The sequence below is a fragment of the Aspergillus campestris genome (assembly GCF_002847485.1).
Source record: "Aspergillus campestris IBT 28561 chromosome Unknown P168scaffold_6, whole genome shotgun sequence".
In the NCBI taxonomy this organism is placed as follows: Eukaryota; Fungi; Ascomycota; class Eurotiomycetes; order Eurotiales; family Aspergillaceae; genus Aspergillus; species Aspergillus campestris.
Genome location: NW_020194341.1, coordinates 1,278,495 through 1,295,661, shown reverse-complemented (window position 1 = coordinate 1,295,661; position 17,167 = coordinate 1,278,495). Strand labels below are relative to the sequence as shown.

Here is a 17,167-nt window from a genome sequence, read left to right as displayed (position 1 = left end):
CCCGAGGATAGATCGCCTCCCACAGTCGGGACCCGCCCGAACCGGGCCAGTGAGCAATTTTCATAACGTACTGTGTATAGGGGAGTTGAATCCCCGCATGGCTCGGTGGAACCTCTGGGGAAGTAACTTCGTTTCACTGGGATGAGGCGAACAGCCAAACACCGGGCCGTTGTCTCAAGGGTCAACTTGTCAAGTTCGTCAATTTTCTTGCTGTCAACGTCAGAGTGCATACATCCAAACCATGAATATTGCACTATCGGGCCGATCTAGCGGGATGGAATCCTCCCGTAGTGGCGAGATCATAGTAGAATAGAGCAGAGCGAGAACCCGTGACCACGTGCCCGAGCTGTGGCCCACCTGAGCGTAGCCGGCGACCGGCCCGGGTCCGGTCCAGTGGAGCGGATCTTGTTATCGGGTTGGAATCGTCGTCAATGAGTGCGGTCATTTATGTATTGACAGGAGGGATATGCATGAGAACCTATTCATCCCAGGGAAGTTATGACGTTGCAGGATTTGAGGGAATAGTGAACACCACCATTCAGTCAAAACAACCAGGGCAACACAGAAAACCCACAACCCGTCAATCCAACAGGAACCGGGTGAATTCGAGGATATCCTCCTCCCAGTCTCAATCAACAAGCTTTCATAACCCACCGACACGGGCGCAAAACCCCCGCGATATACCAACAGAATCAATCCAACCCAGTCAGTCAAGTAACAAAGTCAAATCGATCCGGGGTATAGAACCCGGTGTGGACCACACCAAAGAGTGGGTCAATGATTTCAACAATCAATCAATCAAGTTATCACCCGTAGACTGATAGTCTGGTACTCGTAGGCAGTGCCTATAATTCCCGAAATCAATTGCCTTGCCTTGGTGGACACTGGAAAGGGTCGATGATTCCAGGGCTAAACTGAGAACTGAGTAATTGAAGCAACCGACTCAATCAGACAATAGTCAATAGAGTCCTTCCGTTCCTAGCCGGATTCCATCCATATTCTCTGCCTCATAATTCATGTATGGTTTATGCTTATGACTGTAGAAGAAAGTCAATCAATCATTCCATACACGCTTCCCATCGGCTACTTCCGGGGTAAATTTGTGGGGACATCAGGGGATTGAAACTGGAGGCAATACCTATTATGTAACAGTCTGTCGAGAGTGGCGTGTGTGGACCTGGGGTTGGGGTTGACCGTTTGTTTCGTGGGGTTGACCAAGTTCAGTCTCTTTCCTGGGGTCTAGATTGAGTTGAGGTGGGATGTGATGGGAGAAAGGTGTTATATGAGTATCTCAGTCACGGGAGATAAGAGATATGGTGTTGGTTTTGGTTTGAGGGACTTGGGAGGATGGGGTTAGTGAGACTTGGCGTACTACTAATATACTTCTACTACTACTCCTATGGATAGTATAGATATTATGAGGACGTTGTAGCTGGTTGCATCTAGTGTATCTTTATGGACGATGACTCTATCTAAGCAATCCAGATCTTGGATGCGTCCCTTGAGAGGAGACTAAGCCAACCCCAAATCCTTATAAAACGCATCCGTCTTAGGAGGCCGTCCCAAGAACGCCGTCAGCGTGGTCATCTCGTCCTGGCTGCCGCCCTTCTCCAGCACCTGGTGACGGTACCGCCGGCCCTCGGTAGGGTTCATGGGGTCCGCCTCAAAGACAGTGTAGAACATATCCGTCGAGTAAACCTGGGAGCTCAGATACCCGTAGTAGCCGGCATCATACCCGCCGATCAGATGGCCAAAGGTAGCCTCGCCGTGGCCCCACTCCTCGCCCATATTCAGAGTCTCAGGGCCATCCATCTGCGTGATTTCGTGGCGGAGCTTGTTGTACGTCGCCGAGATGGGCAGCTTCTGGATGGTCTCGTGGTCCGCCGGCTGGTGCACCGTCATGTCGAAGATGCCAAAGTGCAGCTGGCGCAGGTTGAACAGCGCGTCGTTGACGTGCTTGGTGCGGATCAGGTTCTCGATCACCTCGTCGGGGATCTGTTCTGCCGGGGGCGTCTTGCCCTCGGCTTGCTCTTGCCAGCCGGAGAGGTACTCCGGCGACAGCGTCGAGTAGTGCTTGCTGAGGGACTTCAGCTGCGACGGCGTCCAGCACCAGTTCTCGAGCATCTGGCTGGGCGCTTCGACGAAGTCACGCACGGTGTTCGTGCCGTGGAAGCGCGAGTAGGTCGTCTGGGCTACGAGATCGTGGATGCCGTGGCCCAGCTCGTGGAACAGGGTCACCACCTCCTCGTGCTTGAGCAGACTCGGCTTCTTCGGCGTCGGCTTGGTGAAGTTGCACACCAAGGCGGTGGCGGGGTAGTGGCGGTCGCCGTTGGCGTCAATGAAGCCCTACATGTTTGATCAGTCCCAATTACGTTTCCTTTATACAAGAAGAGGGGCATACCGGCTGCAGGTTGAAGTTGGCGGCGTGGCCGTACTTGCCAGGGCGGGGGAAGAGGTCCAGGTACAGGTATCCCACGAACCCACTGCCCTCACCCTCGTCGTTCCAAACGCCGAAGATCTGCACGTCCTCGTGCCACACAATGTCACTGCCCTTGCCCGTGGGCGCCACTTGTTGCCGGTCCTCCCCGGTAATCTCCACAAACACCAGACCAAACAGCTCTTCGAAGATCTTCAGCATGCCGGCGATGGTAGTCTGCAAGGGGAAGTACTCGGCGATGAGCTGCTGGTCCAGCGAGAAGTTCTTCTCCAGCATCAAGCGATCGTAGAACCGGTGGTCCCAGAGATAGTACCGGCCGTCGAAGGACTCCCCCCGGGCCTCAAAGTCACTCTTCTTGAACTCCAGCAGTTCCTTGATCTCCTTCTGCCCGCCGGCCGTCAGGCGGTTGCGCAGGTCGCCCAGGAAGGTGTTGACGGTGTCGGGGGTCTTGGCCATCTTGTCCTCGATGCGGAATGCGGCGTGGTTGGGGTAGCCCAGCAGACGGGCGGCCTCATCGCGCAGGATGATCGACTCGCGGAAGAGGGGCGCGTTCTGGTTGCACTTGTTCTCGTTCTGGATCATCACCTTCTTCCGGGTCTCCGGGTTCTTGGCGTACTTCATCGTCGGGAAGAGGTCGGGGTACTTGAAGGTCAGCCACAGCTTGCCGTCGTTCTCGCCCTCGCCCTTCTTCAGACCGGAGAGCACATCCTCCGGCACGCCGTCCAGCTCCTCCCGCGTAAACCAGAGGCCCTCGTTCTCCTCGTTCAGGTTCTTCTGGAACTCAATGCTGATCTGACTCAGGCGCTTCTTGATCTCCTTGAAGCGGTCCCGCTTGGGACCGGCAGGCAAGCCCAGCCCATTCCGGATGTAGTCCTTGTGTTCCTTCTCCAACAGACGGCGGGACTCGGGGTCAATGGATTCGTTCTTCTGGAGCACGGCATCCACCAGCTTGAAGACGTCCTCGCGCATGGCGGCCTCGATGAAGAACTCATCCATCAGCTCCTCCGCCTTGGACGACGCATCGCGCAACTGCTGTTCGGTCGAGACGGCCTGGTAGAAGCCGAGGATGTGGGACTCGAGGGCCATGACGTTCTCATCCTGCGCGAGGGGCTTCAGCACGGAGGCGAACGAGGCCGAGTCGGACGTGACATTGGCGACGACATCGTCTTGGACCTTGCGAGAGGTTGCGACGAGACGCTTGGCGTCCTCGATGATCGATTGGGCGGTTGCGGTGAAGACGGGCGGGGCCTGAGGCGGCCGACGCAGGTGTTCGGGGGCCATACTGGCGGTGGTGAGGGTTCTGCGAATATCCGTCAAGACGGGGTTGGTCGTGGCCGAGAATCGTGAGCCACGGAGATGACCCAGGACTGAAGAGAGTCTAAAGGTGGAGGAGGAAAGACGGAGAGGAGGAGCCACGGTTACGAGCAGAACGCCCAGGAACAGGGCGAGGAGGTGTAAATAAAGGGATCGGGTAGAGAAACGAATGATGACGGAGGGGTACCCAGGATAGTGGGGTCGAGGGGGGGAGGAGTAAGGTATGAGGGAATGATGATACGTGTCTCTGCAGTTGGAGGGGCAGGAGAGGCAATCGGTGATGCAAGTGAGGGAAGAAGAAGAGTGGAGGATGGATGAAGTACGTTGTTGAACTAGGCTCAGATCAGCCTAGTAAACCGGTTGGAGATGCCAAGCCAGTTCACTCAGCTGACCGTCCCCACTGGAAAATTCGCACCAGATCGATATCCCAGGGAGAGTTCGTATAGCAGAGATAGACGCTCTACGACATGTTATTCTGATACGGTCTACAACATACTATTGGGAATACGTTCATAGTGACATCTCATCGTCATTTTGCATTAATAATAGGACCGAGGTCAACCGTATCACTCTTTTTCCTCCTCCGGAATGCGGAGTCTTCCTCTCCATACTGCTGGACTCAATTCATCGGGGACCCGCCTCGACACCAAAACTCCACATAAGACAGAAGAATCACAGAAAAAGAACAATAACAAACCCCATTGGAGATCAAACGCCCGAAGTGCTGCTAACTCAGGAAAACTAAAGACACAAGGCGACCCGCCAGAGAACGGATGCCGGAGAAGATAATACAAGGAACATCAACGACGGTTTGGGTCATCGACAAAGGTGGTAGGTAAAAGAAGGAAACTCGTTCAAGCGGCATCAGCCGTGGGGATGGACTCCGGGATCTTGGTGACCTGTTCACCAGCCCGGATCACCCGCTGGCCGGACCCGTCCCGAACGTAGTCGGTGCTCTCCTTCTGGGCGCGCTTCCAGATCTCCACCTCGCAGCCACCGCGGATGACACCCACCCGCATGGTCGACAGCAGGTTGTGGGCGGCGTTGGAGTGGTAGTAGACACCGCCGTTGAACATGGCGGTGGCATCCTTGCCGAGGCCGGAGTTGATCATGGCCTTGCCACCGGGGTGGTCCTTGATGAAGTCGGTGACGTCGTGCACGACACCGGCGATGGCGATCAGGCCACGGCCGTTCTTGGCCTGCTCGACATAGTCGTCCCATTCCATCACGGGCAGCTGATCCAGCGGCACGCCCCAGTCCAGCTTGGCACGCTTCTGGTCGATCTTCTTCTGCAGCTGCTGGACGCGGCCCTTCTCGATCTCGTTGGAGCGGAACTGCTTCAGGTCGTAGGCCAGACCCAGCTGCTTCCACGCCCAGATGGACCACTTGGTGGGGTCGTACTGGTGCCACTCGATGGCGTTGCGGTAGTCGGAGGGGAACTCGTGGTGGAAGTTGTGGTAACCCTCACCCAGGGTGACGAAGGCGGTGATGACGTGATCACGGGGCGAGTTGCGGTCATCGAAGGGCTGGTCACCGAGCCAGTGGGCCAGGGAGTTGACACAGAAGGTGGCTTGCTGGACGAAGAAGATCCGCAGGATGCCGGCATAGACGAAGCCACCCCACCAATCACCCCAGCCGAGGCCCGCCACGAGCATGGGCACTCCAAGGCCCATCATGAAGACGACCTTGAGGTAGTTGCGGTGCTGCCACACGACGACGGGGTCCTCGTTCAGATCGGAGATGTCGGTGCGGCCGATCCGCTTGGGGTTCTGCTTCATGACCATCCAGCCGAGGTGGGAGTAGAGCAGACCCTTGCGGACGGAGTAAGGGTCCTTGTCGGTGTCGGTGTAGCGGTGGTGAGCACGGTGATCGCGAGCCCACCACCGGACGGAACCCTCGACGGCACCACCCCCGACGGCGGCGAGCCAGATGCGGAGGGGCAGACGAGCGGAGTAGGAGCAGTGAGCCCACAGACGGTGGTATCCTATCGATGGACGTGGTTAGTTCAACCTTTTCCATTGCCACTCGGAATCGTCTTCCGGGCTTCTCTCCCAGCGACCAAACTTACCTGCAGTGATACCCAGACCGGTGAAGAAATAATAGATGACCGCCCAGGCGATGGTCTTCAGCTGGATGGGGGTCCAGAAGGCCTGGATGCAGCCATAAACGGGGATACCGATGATGAGGAAGACATTGAGCCAGTTGACATGCTTATGCCAGTTGTTACGGTTGATGGCAGTATCGGCGATATGGACCTTCTTGGGAAGGGTCGCGTCGACCGGCTTTGCAGACATGATGCCTGCCAGTATGCTTTCAAGCAGAAGGGAAGGAGGGAGTGTTGTTCGTTGTCGTCCTCGATCGATAGAGGGTTGTTGCTGTTACTGTCACTCTCTCAGAGGGAAGTATGAAGGATGAACCAGATGACAAAAGTGGTCGGAAGTGTGGGGTGAGAAGAAGAGGAAGAAGGATTTATATGAGAAAGCAATGGAAGGATGGAAGACCAATCTGATCCGAGGAATTAAAAAAAGAAAAAGAAAAAAAGAAAAAAAAACTCAAATGGACAATAGAAGAAAAAAGGTGGAGAAGGACAAGGAAGGCAAACGATCTTGAACAGGAAATTGGAAAAAGGCACCGCAAAAAGAGATAGTAATGGAGGCAAAGAAAAAGCCGGGATGTGCCTGGGTCCACCAAGGATTGACGGTTGGGGAGAAGTGATGGTGATGATTCTATCAGATGGCCTGACTACACCTACAAAACAAGGCACCCCTGCGGATGGCATGGATATCACGGCGTCTGATTCGTGACCTGATCATTTCCTTTGCTCGATTTCATGTTCTACCTATTTCCATAATCCCATCTGACACTCTTCCAACCTCGGGATCTTCTGATTCCAACCCATCCACACCATCTGATGGACAACGCAAGTGGTTGACATGAAGTTGTTGGGGAACAATTCCAACCCTTCCAACCCTTCCAGGGTCCAATCAGACGGGAATGGCGGCCTGATTCTGCCGCATCAGGCAGGGGGGCAACCACCTGCTGGATCCACCAATGGGGAAGCATTCAACCGATGCTGAATCCCCAACGTTTTCCAATCGGGGGACAAAAGTGGGTCTCAGAGGAGGTTTGTCCCCAGCTCTGAGGCTCCGATCACTGCTCCGTTGCCCCTGCAGGGCGGTGTGGCGGGTGTGTGGCGTATTGAACGGCTCTTTCTCCTCCGCATCTCTGACCAGCTCTCTTACTCTTAGTAAGATACCCAGGTAACTTTGTCAACTATGGATGTGATGAACTCATAGTCCGAGGATCGACTTTTATTTAGAAATATGCATGTGCTGCTTAGTCTGATAGACGATTCTCGAATGTCAACTTCTTCCATCTTGTACTTCAATATTCGTCAGCTTATACGGTCACGTGGTCATTCAATTCAACACGACTCAGCAAATCCAACTGTCTTTATAGGAAACGGGCGGGTGTAAGGGGACATCCACCACAACAGACGCCATGCACCAATGTATAGAGTCTAGAGTCTACATACATTGAAAAGTACGGAGACAAATACATAGATAAAGACACAATCAGCCCTATCGGTGGATCACGGCATGGACCCGACGAGACTGTCCTTCGTTCAGTACTCCGTAGACTAGGTAGTTACTAGGGAGTAGGTACCTAGTAGTCACCACGGTCATCTGAACCCCAGCCCAGCCCTCCTCTGGATAATATCAATAGATATCATTGGCGGGCTGCATCTAGGGGCGTCGTGATGCATTCGAGGTGGGTCTCACTCAGATATATAACCCTGTCAGTCTTCTTCAATGCAGAAGAAGAAAGGAAGATCAAGAGAGGGAAGGAATTGAATGACCGAGTGGTAGTCACCTGGGATAACACCGGGAGCATTTACAATTACAGTATATTTGAGAGAAGTATGGGTATACAGATCTAAATTATACAGGTTGCGGAGAAATCCATCTGTCGAGTACGGAGACAAAGAGACAGAGTACATGAAGGACGTTGCAGATAGCCTGAGGCACTTGGTTGGGACTGGAGATCCTCAGGTGTCAATCCAACGCTGACAGCTCGGCCGAGGTCGGCGTTGGTCGGAGTGCTCATTTTAGTGTATTTCTCAAAGGTATAGAGAGATTCGTATAGGTAATTTCATATGGTCATGTTGAGATTACCTGAGAATATATCCAGGGCTTATGCTATGAAGAACCAGCCAACATCAGCTGACTTGCAGTGTTTCCACAAATAATCCCACTCCATAGTTATCAATTCATCCTATTATCCCATAACTCACTTGTATCAAGGTTTTGTCATATATTATAAAACATTCTTTATACTCCGTCTATCTCGAGTAGACCATAACATATCACACGTGATATAATCCAACCTATATCAAAGGGACAGAGTTTTCCTCCCAAAACTCCCTACGCCGAGCGGAACCCGAGAAGAAGTGGATGGATGGTCCCGTGACAGTTCACTTGGTGGAGTCCTTCCACTTCCACTCTTCCACTTGAAGGATTGAGGATTCCATCCACTCTCCATACTTCACCCTTATAGATCAACACCTCGGTCGTCAATCCCCTGCTTCATCTTAATCTCTAGAAGAATGGACATCGGCCCTTTGCTATCAGAACCCCTCAATGCTTGGGGAGTTCGGAGGAGCCCGATCGATTTCCGATAAGAAACACTGCAGTGAAAAGACCCGACAGACTTATCAAAGTGGATCGTGATAAACTACTGCAAGCTCTCTGACAGGGTCGACACGCGACACTAGCTGGATGCTGATCCTCTGGAACACGGCGCTGTCGCTCTCATGGCCAACCACCGTCAACTATTCCTATCCGCAGCTAACTCATTATGGATAACCACCGACCGTGGAGACACTCAGAGATAACAGAAATGATTGATTATTCGATTGCTACTTTCATACAGTACAGTCGGTTTGATAAGGATAAGCCGTTCGTATCGCGAAAATGCGCTAGATGGGATATTTGATTTTTGCTCCGTCGCGTTCACGTGTATAATAAACCCTTCTCGTGCAGTCCTCTCCCCCGCATCTCGTACTTAACGATCAAGTATCTGGCGGACTCAAGCTTGGTGGCAGAGGTCTCCTGTCCAATCGATCCATACGGATGAGCCAGAGCTTGACTGTCTAGCTGTTGTCTTCCCCGCAGCTCGTGCCACCGCAACCTCGGACATCTCGTCGCGTCGAATCTCGCCTGCATCTTCTTGCGGTGACAATCATACCAGCTCTTTTGTTTGCTGGAACTTGATCAATAGTATTACATCGGCTTGTGCCTGAATTGCAGAATGGATGGCCCCGACCAGATCGGCCCGGACTATCGTCCTAGGCGGACCATGGCCGACCAGTTTCGCCGATTCGTCAGGACCTTTACCACTCGGTGAGTCCTCACTGGGGACTCAATGTTGCATGTGGAATGACAACTGACTCCCCAATAGCGAAGGCTTAATTGGAGATTACGATTATGCGTTCCTCTTCACGCCCCAGATTCCCTTCATAAACAAGACGCGGAGGTCGTCGCCCTTTTTCGGCCTGGAAGATAAGATGCCCGTCTTGCTGGCCTTGATTCTGGGCCTGCAACATTCCCTCGCGATGTTGGCCGGAGGTCCGTCTTTCCATAACCTATTGTCGCGCACTATAACTCACAGTGTCCAGTCATCGCCCCTCCTATTCTACTAGGTGGATCCGCCGGTGCCCATTTCGATTCCGCGGACTACCAATACCTCGTTTCCACCTCGCTCATCGTCTCCGGCTTTCTGTCGGCCCTGCAGATGGCCCGGCTCCACGTCTACAAGACGCGCTACTACGTCGGCACCGGTCTCATCTCCGTCGTGGGCACCTCGTTCGCCACCATCACGGTCGCCACGGGCACGTTCAACCAGATGTACACCAGCGGGTACTGTCCAACGGATGCCGATGGGAACCGTCTCGCCTGTCCGCAGGGATATGGCGCCCTGTTGGGCACGTCGTGCCTGTGCTCCCTGCTGGAGATCGGCCTCTCCTTTCTGAGTCCCCGCATCCTGAAGCGCATCTTCCCGCCGCTGGTGACCGGTCCCACGGTCCTGCTGATCGGCGCCAGTCTCATCGAGAGCGGCATGAAGGACTGGGCCGGCGGCTCCGGCAGCTGCGGCATGAACCCGTCCGCCCGCGCCCTGTGCCCTACCCCCGACGCGCCGCATGCGCTGCCGTGGGGCAGCCCCGAGTTCATCGGACTGGGCTTTCTCGTCTTCGTGACCATCATTCTCTGCGAGCGGTTCGGGTCGCCGATCATGAAGTCCTGCGCCGTCGTCGTGGGCCTGCTGGTCGGGTGCATCGTCGCCGCCGCCTGCGGCTACTTTGACCGCTCGGGTATCGACGCGGCCCCGGTGGCGTCCTTCATCTGGGTGCGAACGTTCCCGCTCAAGATCTACGCGCCGCTCATCCTGCCCTTACTCGCCGTCTACATCGTGGTCATGATGGAGTCGATCGGCGATATCACCGCCACCTGCGACGTGTCCCAGGTGCAGGTCCAAGGGCCCACATTCGATTCCCGCATTCAAGGAGGTGTCTTGGGCAATGGTATTACGTGTCTGCTGGCCGGACTCTGCACCATCACGCCCATGTCTGTATTTGCACAGGTATTTTCCCTTATTCTCAGTCATTCCCTTCCCTTCATCCATAATTCCTTCATTCATCCGTTCTGTTCTCCCATTCCACCCAGTATCTCACAAACCCAGAACAACGGCGTCATCGCCCTCACCAAATGCGCGAACCGCAAAGCCGGCTACTGCTGCTGCTTCTTCCTCGTAATAATGGGGATCTTCGCCAAATTCGCCGCCGCCCTAGTCGCCATCCCGAGCTCCGTCCTCGGCGGCATGACCACCTTCCTCTTCTCCTCCGTCGCCATCTCCGGCGTGCGCATCATCTCCAAGATCCCATTCACGCGACGCAACCGGTTCATCCTGACAGCGTCGTTCGCGCTCGGCATGGCCGCCACGCTGGTGCCGGAGTGGTTCCAGTTTTTCTTCACGTACAGCGGCGATAACCACGCGCTGCAGGGTCTGCTGGACGCGGTCGTGCTCGTCATGACGAATGGCTTCGCTGTTGCTGCTGTGGGGGGGTTGGTGCTGAATCTGCTACTGCCGGAGGATCCGGAGGAAGAGGCGCAAGTTATGGATGGGCGGGAGAATCGGGGTGAGGATGAGGGTGAGGGTGAGGGGTCGTCTGTGGCCGCGGAGAGTGAGACTGCTCAGCCGGTTAAGGGTGAGGGTGAGCCTGTGCGGTAGTATATTCTTTCTTTCTGGTTTTGGTTTGGTTTGGGTTTTTCTCTATGGAGGTTCATCTGTAGATGGATGGCTAGCTATGCATATATATACCCTAGTTAATTAGTATTAGTATTAGTATTGCAATATTCTATAATATTACATTAACAATTATGTACAGATTCCCGAATAGCATAGTACAAACCCTTCCCCTTACATTATGCCACACTCTATGAAAATAGGTACCTAGGTATATACTGAGGTAATATACTCCTCTCAATCCAATCAAACCCCCTCCCACACCTCCCCCGGCTTCAACATCTTAATATAACAATGTTCACCTCTCTCCATGACCTCGATGGTGTCATCCACGCAAAGTGTAAACTCTACTATCGTCAGCACCCAGATAACCCTAAAAACACCCCCAACAAGAAAAGTCCAAGACAAAGACAAAAAAGAACAAAAAAAGAAAACATACCCCTAACACCCGGAACAAGCTGCATCCCCAACGCAGCATTCGTGCGATCCCCAGGATCAATACACCTATACTGCCTCAGCGATCGGTCCGGCTCAGCACGGTGGCGCAGGCCTGTCGCGGGGTCCACGTTGGGGAGTTTGCAGCGCATTGTGCGGCAGACTGTGTGGATTTCTGTATATTCGTTGTTATTATCACCATTTCCATCACTATCATGGTCTTCATTATTCTGATCCTGATCCTGATCATGACCCTGCTTATTATGGTTCAATAAGCAACCAGAGCAAGAAGAATGATAAACCCGAATCCTCTTCCACGAATCCTCCTCAAAACAGCCCGGCCCGGTAACGACGATATTCGCGCGAAAGCGACGCACGGAGAGCCTGTCTATTGAACAGCGGGATGCGACATCATGCACGCTAGCCAGGTTAATGAGGTGGAGGGGATAAGCGTCTGCAAAGGCCGTGACGGGTTGGAAGCCGAGGGATTCTTTGCGGGGGGCGTTGCGGAAGATGGGGCGCGTGTGGGAGGGGATTGTTGCGAAGAGGGTTAGGGGTTTGGTATCTTTGTTGGGTTTGGTGGATTGGAGGAAGTTGCGGAGGGATTGGGGGATGTATTGGTTGTAGTCGTATGCCAGGGGGGAGTCTTTCCAGATCTTGACGGGTGCGGTGGGGGTGTTCTTTGGTGGGGAGAGCGGGATGGAGATGGTGTGGTGGGTGGGGAGGAGGCCGATGGCGATTGCTAGAGACAAGATTGCAGTACGCAGTCTGGTATACAGCGTGGTGTTGTGCGTTTCATGGCCGTGTGGCAGAACACGCGGATAATAGATGATCATCACGCCCTGCGACTTGACCTCGCCAAGGTCCGGGGAATAGTCTGCAGCCTCGGGATCAGGGACCCAAATCTCAGGACGGATTAGAGCCAGACGGCTAAAGTGGCCGTCGCGCATGGTGCGGGCTGTCCAGTGCGTTTCTGTTGGAGTTGACGACGGCTTCATATTATCGCTAGGGGGCACGTTCCCCGCGCAGTCAGGCTGCTGCCGGGGTGGAATATTCTCCGCGAAGCAAAAGTGGCGATCATATGCAAACCCCGTAGACACAGCATCGGCAGATTCCAGCTCGATGCCAGCGCAGCTTTTTATAGGGTAAATGAAGAGGGCTTTCACGCGCCATGCTGGACGGCCTGTGTCGTCTTTGCTGTTCTCGGGGAGTCCGTGTGTGTACTTTGGGTCGTGTTCGTCGTGCAGGTTGGATTGGTCTGGAGGGAGACCGAGTCGGCGACATCCTTTTGGTTTGGTGGGTTGGTTTGGTTTGTAGAGATGGTGGAGCAGGATGTATAGGGCTGGTAGGGTAGCTAGCCAGATGGTGATGGTTGTTATCGCATGGTTGGAGGGGTTGGATTGTGACTCTAGTGGAGGTTGAGTCATTTGTGACAGCTCGAACAATCAATACCAATGTTGAAGAGAGTATATACAGTATATATAGCAGGATATATCAGAATATCATAGTGTGTAAAGAACAAGTTGATTGATGTTGATTTTGATGTTTAAGTTTGATCGGAACTGATAACCGATACGCGATAACCGATAAGATTGGCCGATTTCGGCCTCAGGTGGGCATGCTTGACTCCCTCTCAGTGATCTCTACATGACTGTAGTATTCGAGTATCACTGATTTTATAATGGTTGAAAGTATTTTTATCATGCTCAATACATGAAATCTTGATTTACTATATCTTATACTCTGATGTGGTGGGTGGTGTAGTATGTGTTCCCCGCGATCTAGATCGTCCAAAAATATATTTCCACATCCGGTAACCCATTCGACGTCATTAACAGTATCGCGAATAGTAAAACCAGATTAACAAATCAAGCCATGAAGAAGGAATGAGATATCTATTCATGAAATTGACTAAAACTTCAAATTGAGTATAGATTATTGGTGCATAGTGAAGGTAGTGAACAAGGGATTGCTGGGCAAGCTCTTATCAGCTGAGACCCCCCTGAATTCTGTCGCACGCGATCTTTCTTCCTTTAACAACCATTTCATCCAACATGCCGCCCCAACAGCAAACCAGCTCCAGGCTGCTTTCATCTCGACGGCAGCTCCAATCCTCTCCAGACAGTTTCTCCTCCAAATACGGTGCCGGAAAAGCAACTCGATCCAGGCGCATCCTACTCCGAGACCCCAGCGGATCCCGACGTCTGGAGCGACGACAGATGCCCCAGGCTTCCCAAACGTCTCAGACGCCACAGACACCCCCGGACGAAACGTGAGAACATTTGCTTATCCTATAGTCTGGAAAATCCATCGAAGAAACAATACTAATCAGATGCGATAACAGCTCCCTCACCCCCGCAGTCGTCACCATCTCTGTCGGTCCCGGCGGCCGCCTCTTCGCAGCTCACAGAGACATTCTCTGCCTCTCGCCATACTTCGCCACCGTCTGCGCCCAATCTTCAGATTCTCCCGGCGGCTCTCGCATCAGCCTCCCCAACGAACAGCCCGAGGTCCTCTCCTGCATCCTCGAATTCCTATACAAGGGCGACTACTCCCCTCGCCTCCTCCGTAACCGACGCTACAACACCTGGGAGCTGGAAGGATCAAGGACAGACAGCGAAGGCCAGAGCTCCGGCGCGACGATCTTCCATCATGCAGCGGGGGCGGAGATCCTCCGCGACACTGCTATTTAGTATGGTCTTCCCTCTTTCCCCCCCTTGTTCCAATCATTCAATCTCTCATCAAGACTTGAACGAGCTCGTCCAACAAAAAGAGGAGAAAACATTGACTAACCCACGAACAGTTGCTCCGCGCAAAAATACGGCCTCGAAAACCTAAAACGCCTCGCCCTCCGTAAACAAGGCCTCCACTGCGGGATCTCCTGCGACACCATTCTCAACAGCGCGCGGTACGCCTACGCGCACACACCAGACGACGACTCCAATCTGCGGGCGCAGTACCTGGCGCTGATCATCGGCAGCCGGTCGACCTTCAAACGAAGCGGGACGATGCAGATGGAGATGGAGCGGGGTGGGAAGCTGTTCTTTGATTTATTTGTGGCTATGTGTAATCATATGGTGAGTCATACTGATTACTGGCTTATGCTAGGGCTTTTATTGTATACTACAGATATGCTAACAGTGGTTTTATATAGGACGATACAGAAGGAAGTAGGAGGTCAAGGGTCGGTTGTTGACGAGTTAATTCATACTCTATGACTACGGCGATGGACGGCGGAGCTGGAATTATATGCGGGCCGTATCTTTCCTACCCATAATAACTTCGGGGCTGTTGTTCTGACTTTCGGTGTGTGTACCTTGTGTTCTTTTCCCCTCGCACTGCTTGTACTATATCTATATTTATCACTCATCTCTCATCTGGGCTGGAATTTGCAATACCCAAATTGACACACTGCTACTATTTAATATTGATATCACGTTTACCAACATTGTCTAATGCGTAAGAACAACGCATCGCAGACATCAAGCTAGCCAGTCAGTCGTAAATCATAAATGTATTCCTATGTCGAAAAGGCTAGTCCATATTTGTAGACAGAACACAGTGGAACCAGACCTGACGGTCAAGCTATACTAGGTAAAAGGTATGGGTATGCATCTGGTATATGTCGTGCATAACCCCACATAGGAGGGAGAGAGCGCTGATGACCCGCAGATGGCACTTCTGCACGCCACCTCATAGCCGAACCAGTCATCTTAGCGAGACCTCACGTAAAATTTGGCAGGTTTGTCGTGGATTTTGCAAGGTGGCATGGGGATTATAATGCCGAAGATCGGTCGTGTCTATTAGACTGAAATGGTACTTTGACCTAAGCGGTGTAGTGCTACCGATTAAACCCCCGTGCCCGGGAAAGCGCCGCCTTTGCTGAGAACTACCATTCCTCGTTCACGGGCAATATAGCCCTTCGTTAGACCCTACAGTTTGTCAGCGGGACGAAACATAATCATGGATAGGCTGAGACATACCTTGTAGATGAGATTCGACAGCAAGCACTCGACCTCGTCGATGTCAACCCGCGATTTCGCATCCGCATGGGTGCCAATGCGCAGAGCAGCCGCGAACTCCCCAACTGGGATACGAGTCCTCCGGATCGGGGGCTGGCCCTCTTTGGGCTCCTCGAATCCGCCCGCGATGAAAACCTTGCGGAACAGATTGCGCAGCGCGATGTCGCGGCCGCGCTCGAGAGGCAGGTAGATGCGGCGTTTGACGAACTCTTCTTCGCCGGCTGACATTGCGGCGTCGAAGCCGACGAGATCGCCTTTGCGGATGCAGTTGCAGAGCGGGCGGAAGAGTTTCTCGAGTCGGGGGAATTGGGCTAGAAGATGTTTGCTGGGCAGGGTATGTGTCGTGACGATGTGACAGGGGACGAGATACATGAGAATCAGTCTGGAGGGCGGGGGTTAGTGGGTGTGCATGAGTTGAGAAGGGTTGCTCACTCTTTGTTTCTCGTCGCATTTCGGTGGCATAGTTTCCATGCGTAGGTCAGATGTTCCTCTGCCTGCCGAGCTAGTGGTTATTTCCCATACATTATGAGTTTCCAGAGGAACATACCTCTGTGTAATTCTCGTCGAGGAAGTGGATGACCCCAACGTAGTATTTGAAAGTCACAATGTGCGATTTGGGATAGGATTCCAGGTCGGGGAGATCTGCGGACGATGCGTCAAGGGCGCGGAGGAGACTTTTGGAAAGTCCCACGGAGTTGAGCTAGAACAATGTTAGCCCGACCACTGACCCCGAAGGACGAGCGCTTACCTTGAAATATGTTTTGAATAATAGATTGATTGTATTATATATTCCCCATTTCCGCGATTCGTCGATCGGCGCCCTAATCCTAGTGAGCGATTGTCCAACCCACAAGCTTCATAGACCACGCACCTGTCACTGAGACACAGTGTGAACATCCGATTGATCACACGAGCAGCCTCCTCCAATTTGGCACTCTTCTCAAACTCCGCCGTGACGTCCTCCTGAAAGCGATCGAACCCCACGTCGTCTTGTGACGAGAGCTCCGCGTCGGCCTTGATCGCGAAGACCCTCAGGTATTTCCCCACCACATATAGACACGGGATGGTCCACGCCTGAAAAGCCGAGCTCGAGTATGCCCTTATCAGGATATTGGCTACGTCTTTCCACGCGTCGAACACCTTCGCCCAACTGGCGCGAGAAGAGCGCTCTTCGATCCGAACGATCTCCCCGACCGCTTTCCAGTAGGCTGTAAAGACGTCCGTCCACCATGTCTGCTCCTGTTTCGGGATCTTCACGCCACCGATGTGAAAGAGGGAGTGGCGGAGGTCTTGGGAGATATGAGCTGCATTGGAGAAGTAGCAGAACGATTGCAATCGAGAGGGACAACGCGGTGACGCGACCGGTGTGAGGGCGGCGGCGAGATAGGGACCGGACCCGAGTCGTTGGCCTTCCTTGAAATCGTCAAAGACCGACTCCATGGCGGTTACTGGAGAGTGTCTGTGAGATAGTGAAACGGGTCGATTGAGCTATCTACCCAAGCAGTATCTATAAGACACCGTGAGCCATCGGTCTCTTTCCCCACCAAGTTAACTCCGCGGATCCGTGGCTTGACCGCCCAATCGTGGCGGGTGTGGCTGACCATCCCAAAGAGGGATAGTCGCCAAGACCAGCCGCAGTCCCCAGTCAAGCCCTAGT

At 53.3% G+C, this 17,167-nt stretch overlaps 6 protein-coding genes across 6 annotated transcripts; 3 read left to right on the top strand and 3 right to left on the bottom strand.

Moving 5' to 3' along the window:
* The first annotated feature begins 147 nt into the window (after window positions 1-147).
* P168DRAFT_157956 (uncharacterized protein) lies at window positions 148-889 on the top strand. Its single transcript, XM_024832839.1, has one exon. It carries the CDS (start codon window positions 432-434, stop codon window positions 819-821), a length of 390 nt encoding a protein of 129 aa, XP_024693005.1. The 5' UTR covers window positions 148-431; the 3' UTR covers window positions 822-889.
* Window positions 890-1,421: 532 nt separating this feature from the next.
* P168DRAFT_269315 (M3 family metallopeptidase) lies at window positions 1,422-4,022 on the bottom strand. The gene is made up of 2 exons (XM_024835132.1): window positions 2,402-4,022; window positions 1,422-2,346 (listed from the first exon to the last, which is right to left on the bottom strand). The coding sequence occupies exons 1-2, from the start codon at window positions 3,716-3,718 to the stop codon at window positions 1,513-1,515; spliced, it is 2,151 nt and encodes a 716-aa protein (XP_024693004.1). The 5' UTR covers window positions 3,719-4,022; the 3' UTR covers window positions 1,422-1,512.
* Window positions 4,023-4,290: 268 nt separating this feature from the next.
* P168DRAFT_304691 (stearoyl-CoA 9-desaturase sdeA) lies at window positions 4,291-6,401 on the bottom strand. Its single transcript, XM_024838869.1, has 2 exons — window positions 5,820-6,401; window positions 4,291-5,735 (listed from the first exon to the last, which is right to left on the bottom strand). The coding sequence occupies exons 1-2, from the start codon at window positions 6,043-6,045 to the stop codon at window positions 4,606-4,608; spliced, it is 1,356 nt and encodes a 451-aa protein (XP_024693003.1). The 5' UTR covers window positions 6,046-6,401; the 3' UTR covers window positions 4,291-4,605.
* Window positions 6,402-9,061: 2,660 nt separating this feature from the next.
* On the top strand, window positions 9,062-11,837 carry P168DRAFT_297266 (nucleobase:cation symporter-2 family protein; the record flags this gene model as incomplete). The annotated part of the gene is made up of 5 exons (XM_024838165.1): window positions 9,062-9,153; window positions 9,212-9,378; window positions 9,429-10,390; window positions 10,490-10,974; window positions 11,765-11,837. The coding sequence occupies 5 exons, from the start codon at window positions 9,062-9,064 to the stop codon at window positions 11,835-11,837; spliced, it is 1,779 nt and encodes a 592-aa protein (XP_024693002.1).
* A 1,689-nt stretch (window positions 11,838-13,526) lies between these two features.
* P168DRAFT_290473 (BTB/POZ domain-containing protein) lies at window positions 13,527-14,906 on the top strand. Its single transcript, XM_024837218.1, has 4 exons — window positions 13,527-13,760; window positions 13,833-14,180; window positions 14,292-14,565; window positions 14,643-14,906. The coding sequence occupies exons 1-4, from the start codon at window positions 13,543-13,545 to the stop codon at window positions 14,682-14,684; spliced, it is 882 nt and encodes a 293-aa protein (XP_024693001.1). The 5' UTR covers window positions 13,527-13,542; the 3' UTR covers window positions 14,685-14,906.
* Window positions 14,907-15,007: 101 nt separating this feature from the next.
* csn12 lies at window positions 15,008-16,999 on the bottom strand. The gene is made up of 6 exons (XM_024834378.1): window positions 16,382-16,999; window positions 16,259-16,331; window positions 16,058-16,210; window positions 15,943-16,004; window positions 15,472-15,892; window positions 15,008-15,420 (listed from the first exon to the last, which is right to left on the bottom strand). The coding sequence occupies exons 1-6, from the start codon at window positions 16,948-16,950 to the stop codon at window positions 15,337-15,339; spliced, it is 1,362 nt and encodes a 453-aa protein (XP_024693000.1). The 5' UTR covers window positions 16,951-16,999; the 3' UTR covers window positions 15,008-15,336.
* Between the last annotated feature and the right edge of the window lie 168 nt (window positions 17,000-17,167).

Bases quoted from the DNA above. Each gene is read 5' to 3' on its own strand.
- P168DRAFT_157956 (XM_024832839.1), top strand. From the start codon at position 432: ATGAGTGCGGTCATTTATGTATTGACAGGAGGGATATGCATGAGAACC.
- P168DRAFT_269315 (XM_024835132.1), bottom strand. From the start codon at position 3,718: ATGGCCCCCGAACACCTGCGTCGGCCGCCTCAGGCCCCGCCCGTCTTC. The intron at 2,347-2,401 runs GTATGCCCCTCT...TCAAACATGTAG, and splicing joins CCAACTTCAACCTGCAGCCG to GGCTTCATTGACGCCAACGG.
- P168DRAFT_304691 (XM_024838869.1), bottom strand. From the start codon at position 6,045: ATGTCTGCAAAGCCGGTCGACGCGACCCTTCCCAAGAAGGTCCATATC. The intron at 5,736-5,819 runs GTAAGTTTGGTC...GTCCATCGATAG, and splicing joins CGGTCTGGGTATCACTGCAG to GATACCACCGTCTGTGGGCT.
- P168DRAFT_290473 (XM_024837218.1), top strand. From the start codon at position 13,543: ATGCCGCCCCAACAGCAAACCAGCTCCAGGCTGCTTTCATCTCGACGG. The intron at 13,761-13,832 runs GTGAGAACATTT...ATGCGATAACAG, and splicing joins CAGACACCCCCGGACGAAAC to CTCCCTCACCCCCGCAGTCG. The intron at 14,566-14,642 runs GTGAGTCATACT...GGTTTTATATAG, and splicing joins TGGCTATGTGTAATCATATG to GACGATACAGAAGGAAGTAG.
- csn12 (XM_024834378.1), bottom strand. From the start codon at position 16,950: ATGGAGTCGGTCTTTGACGATTTCAAGGAAGGCCAACGACTCGGGTCC. The intron at 16,332-16,381 runs GTGCGTGGTCTA...CACTAGGATTAG, and splicing joins ACACTGTGTCTCAGTGACAG to GGCGCCGATCGACGAATCGC. The intron at 15,421-15,471 runs GTATGTCTCAGC...GACAAACTGTAG, and splicing joins TGTCGAATCTCATCTACAAG to GGTCTAACGAAGGGCTATAT.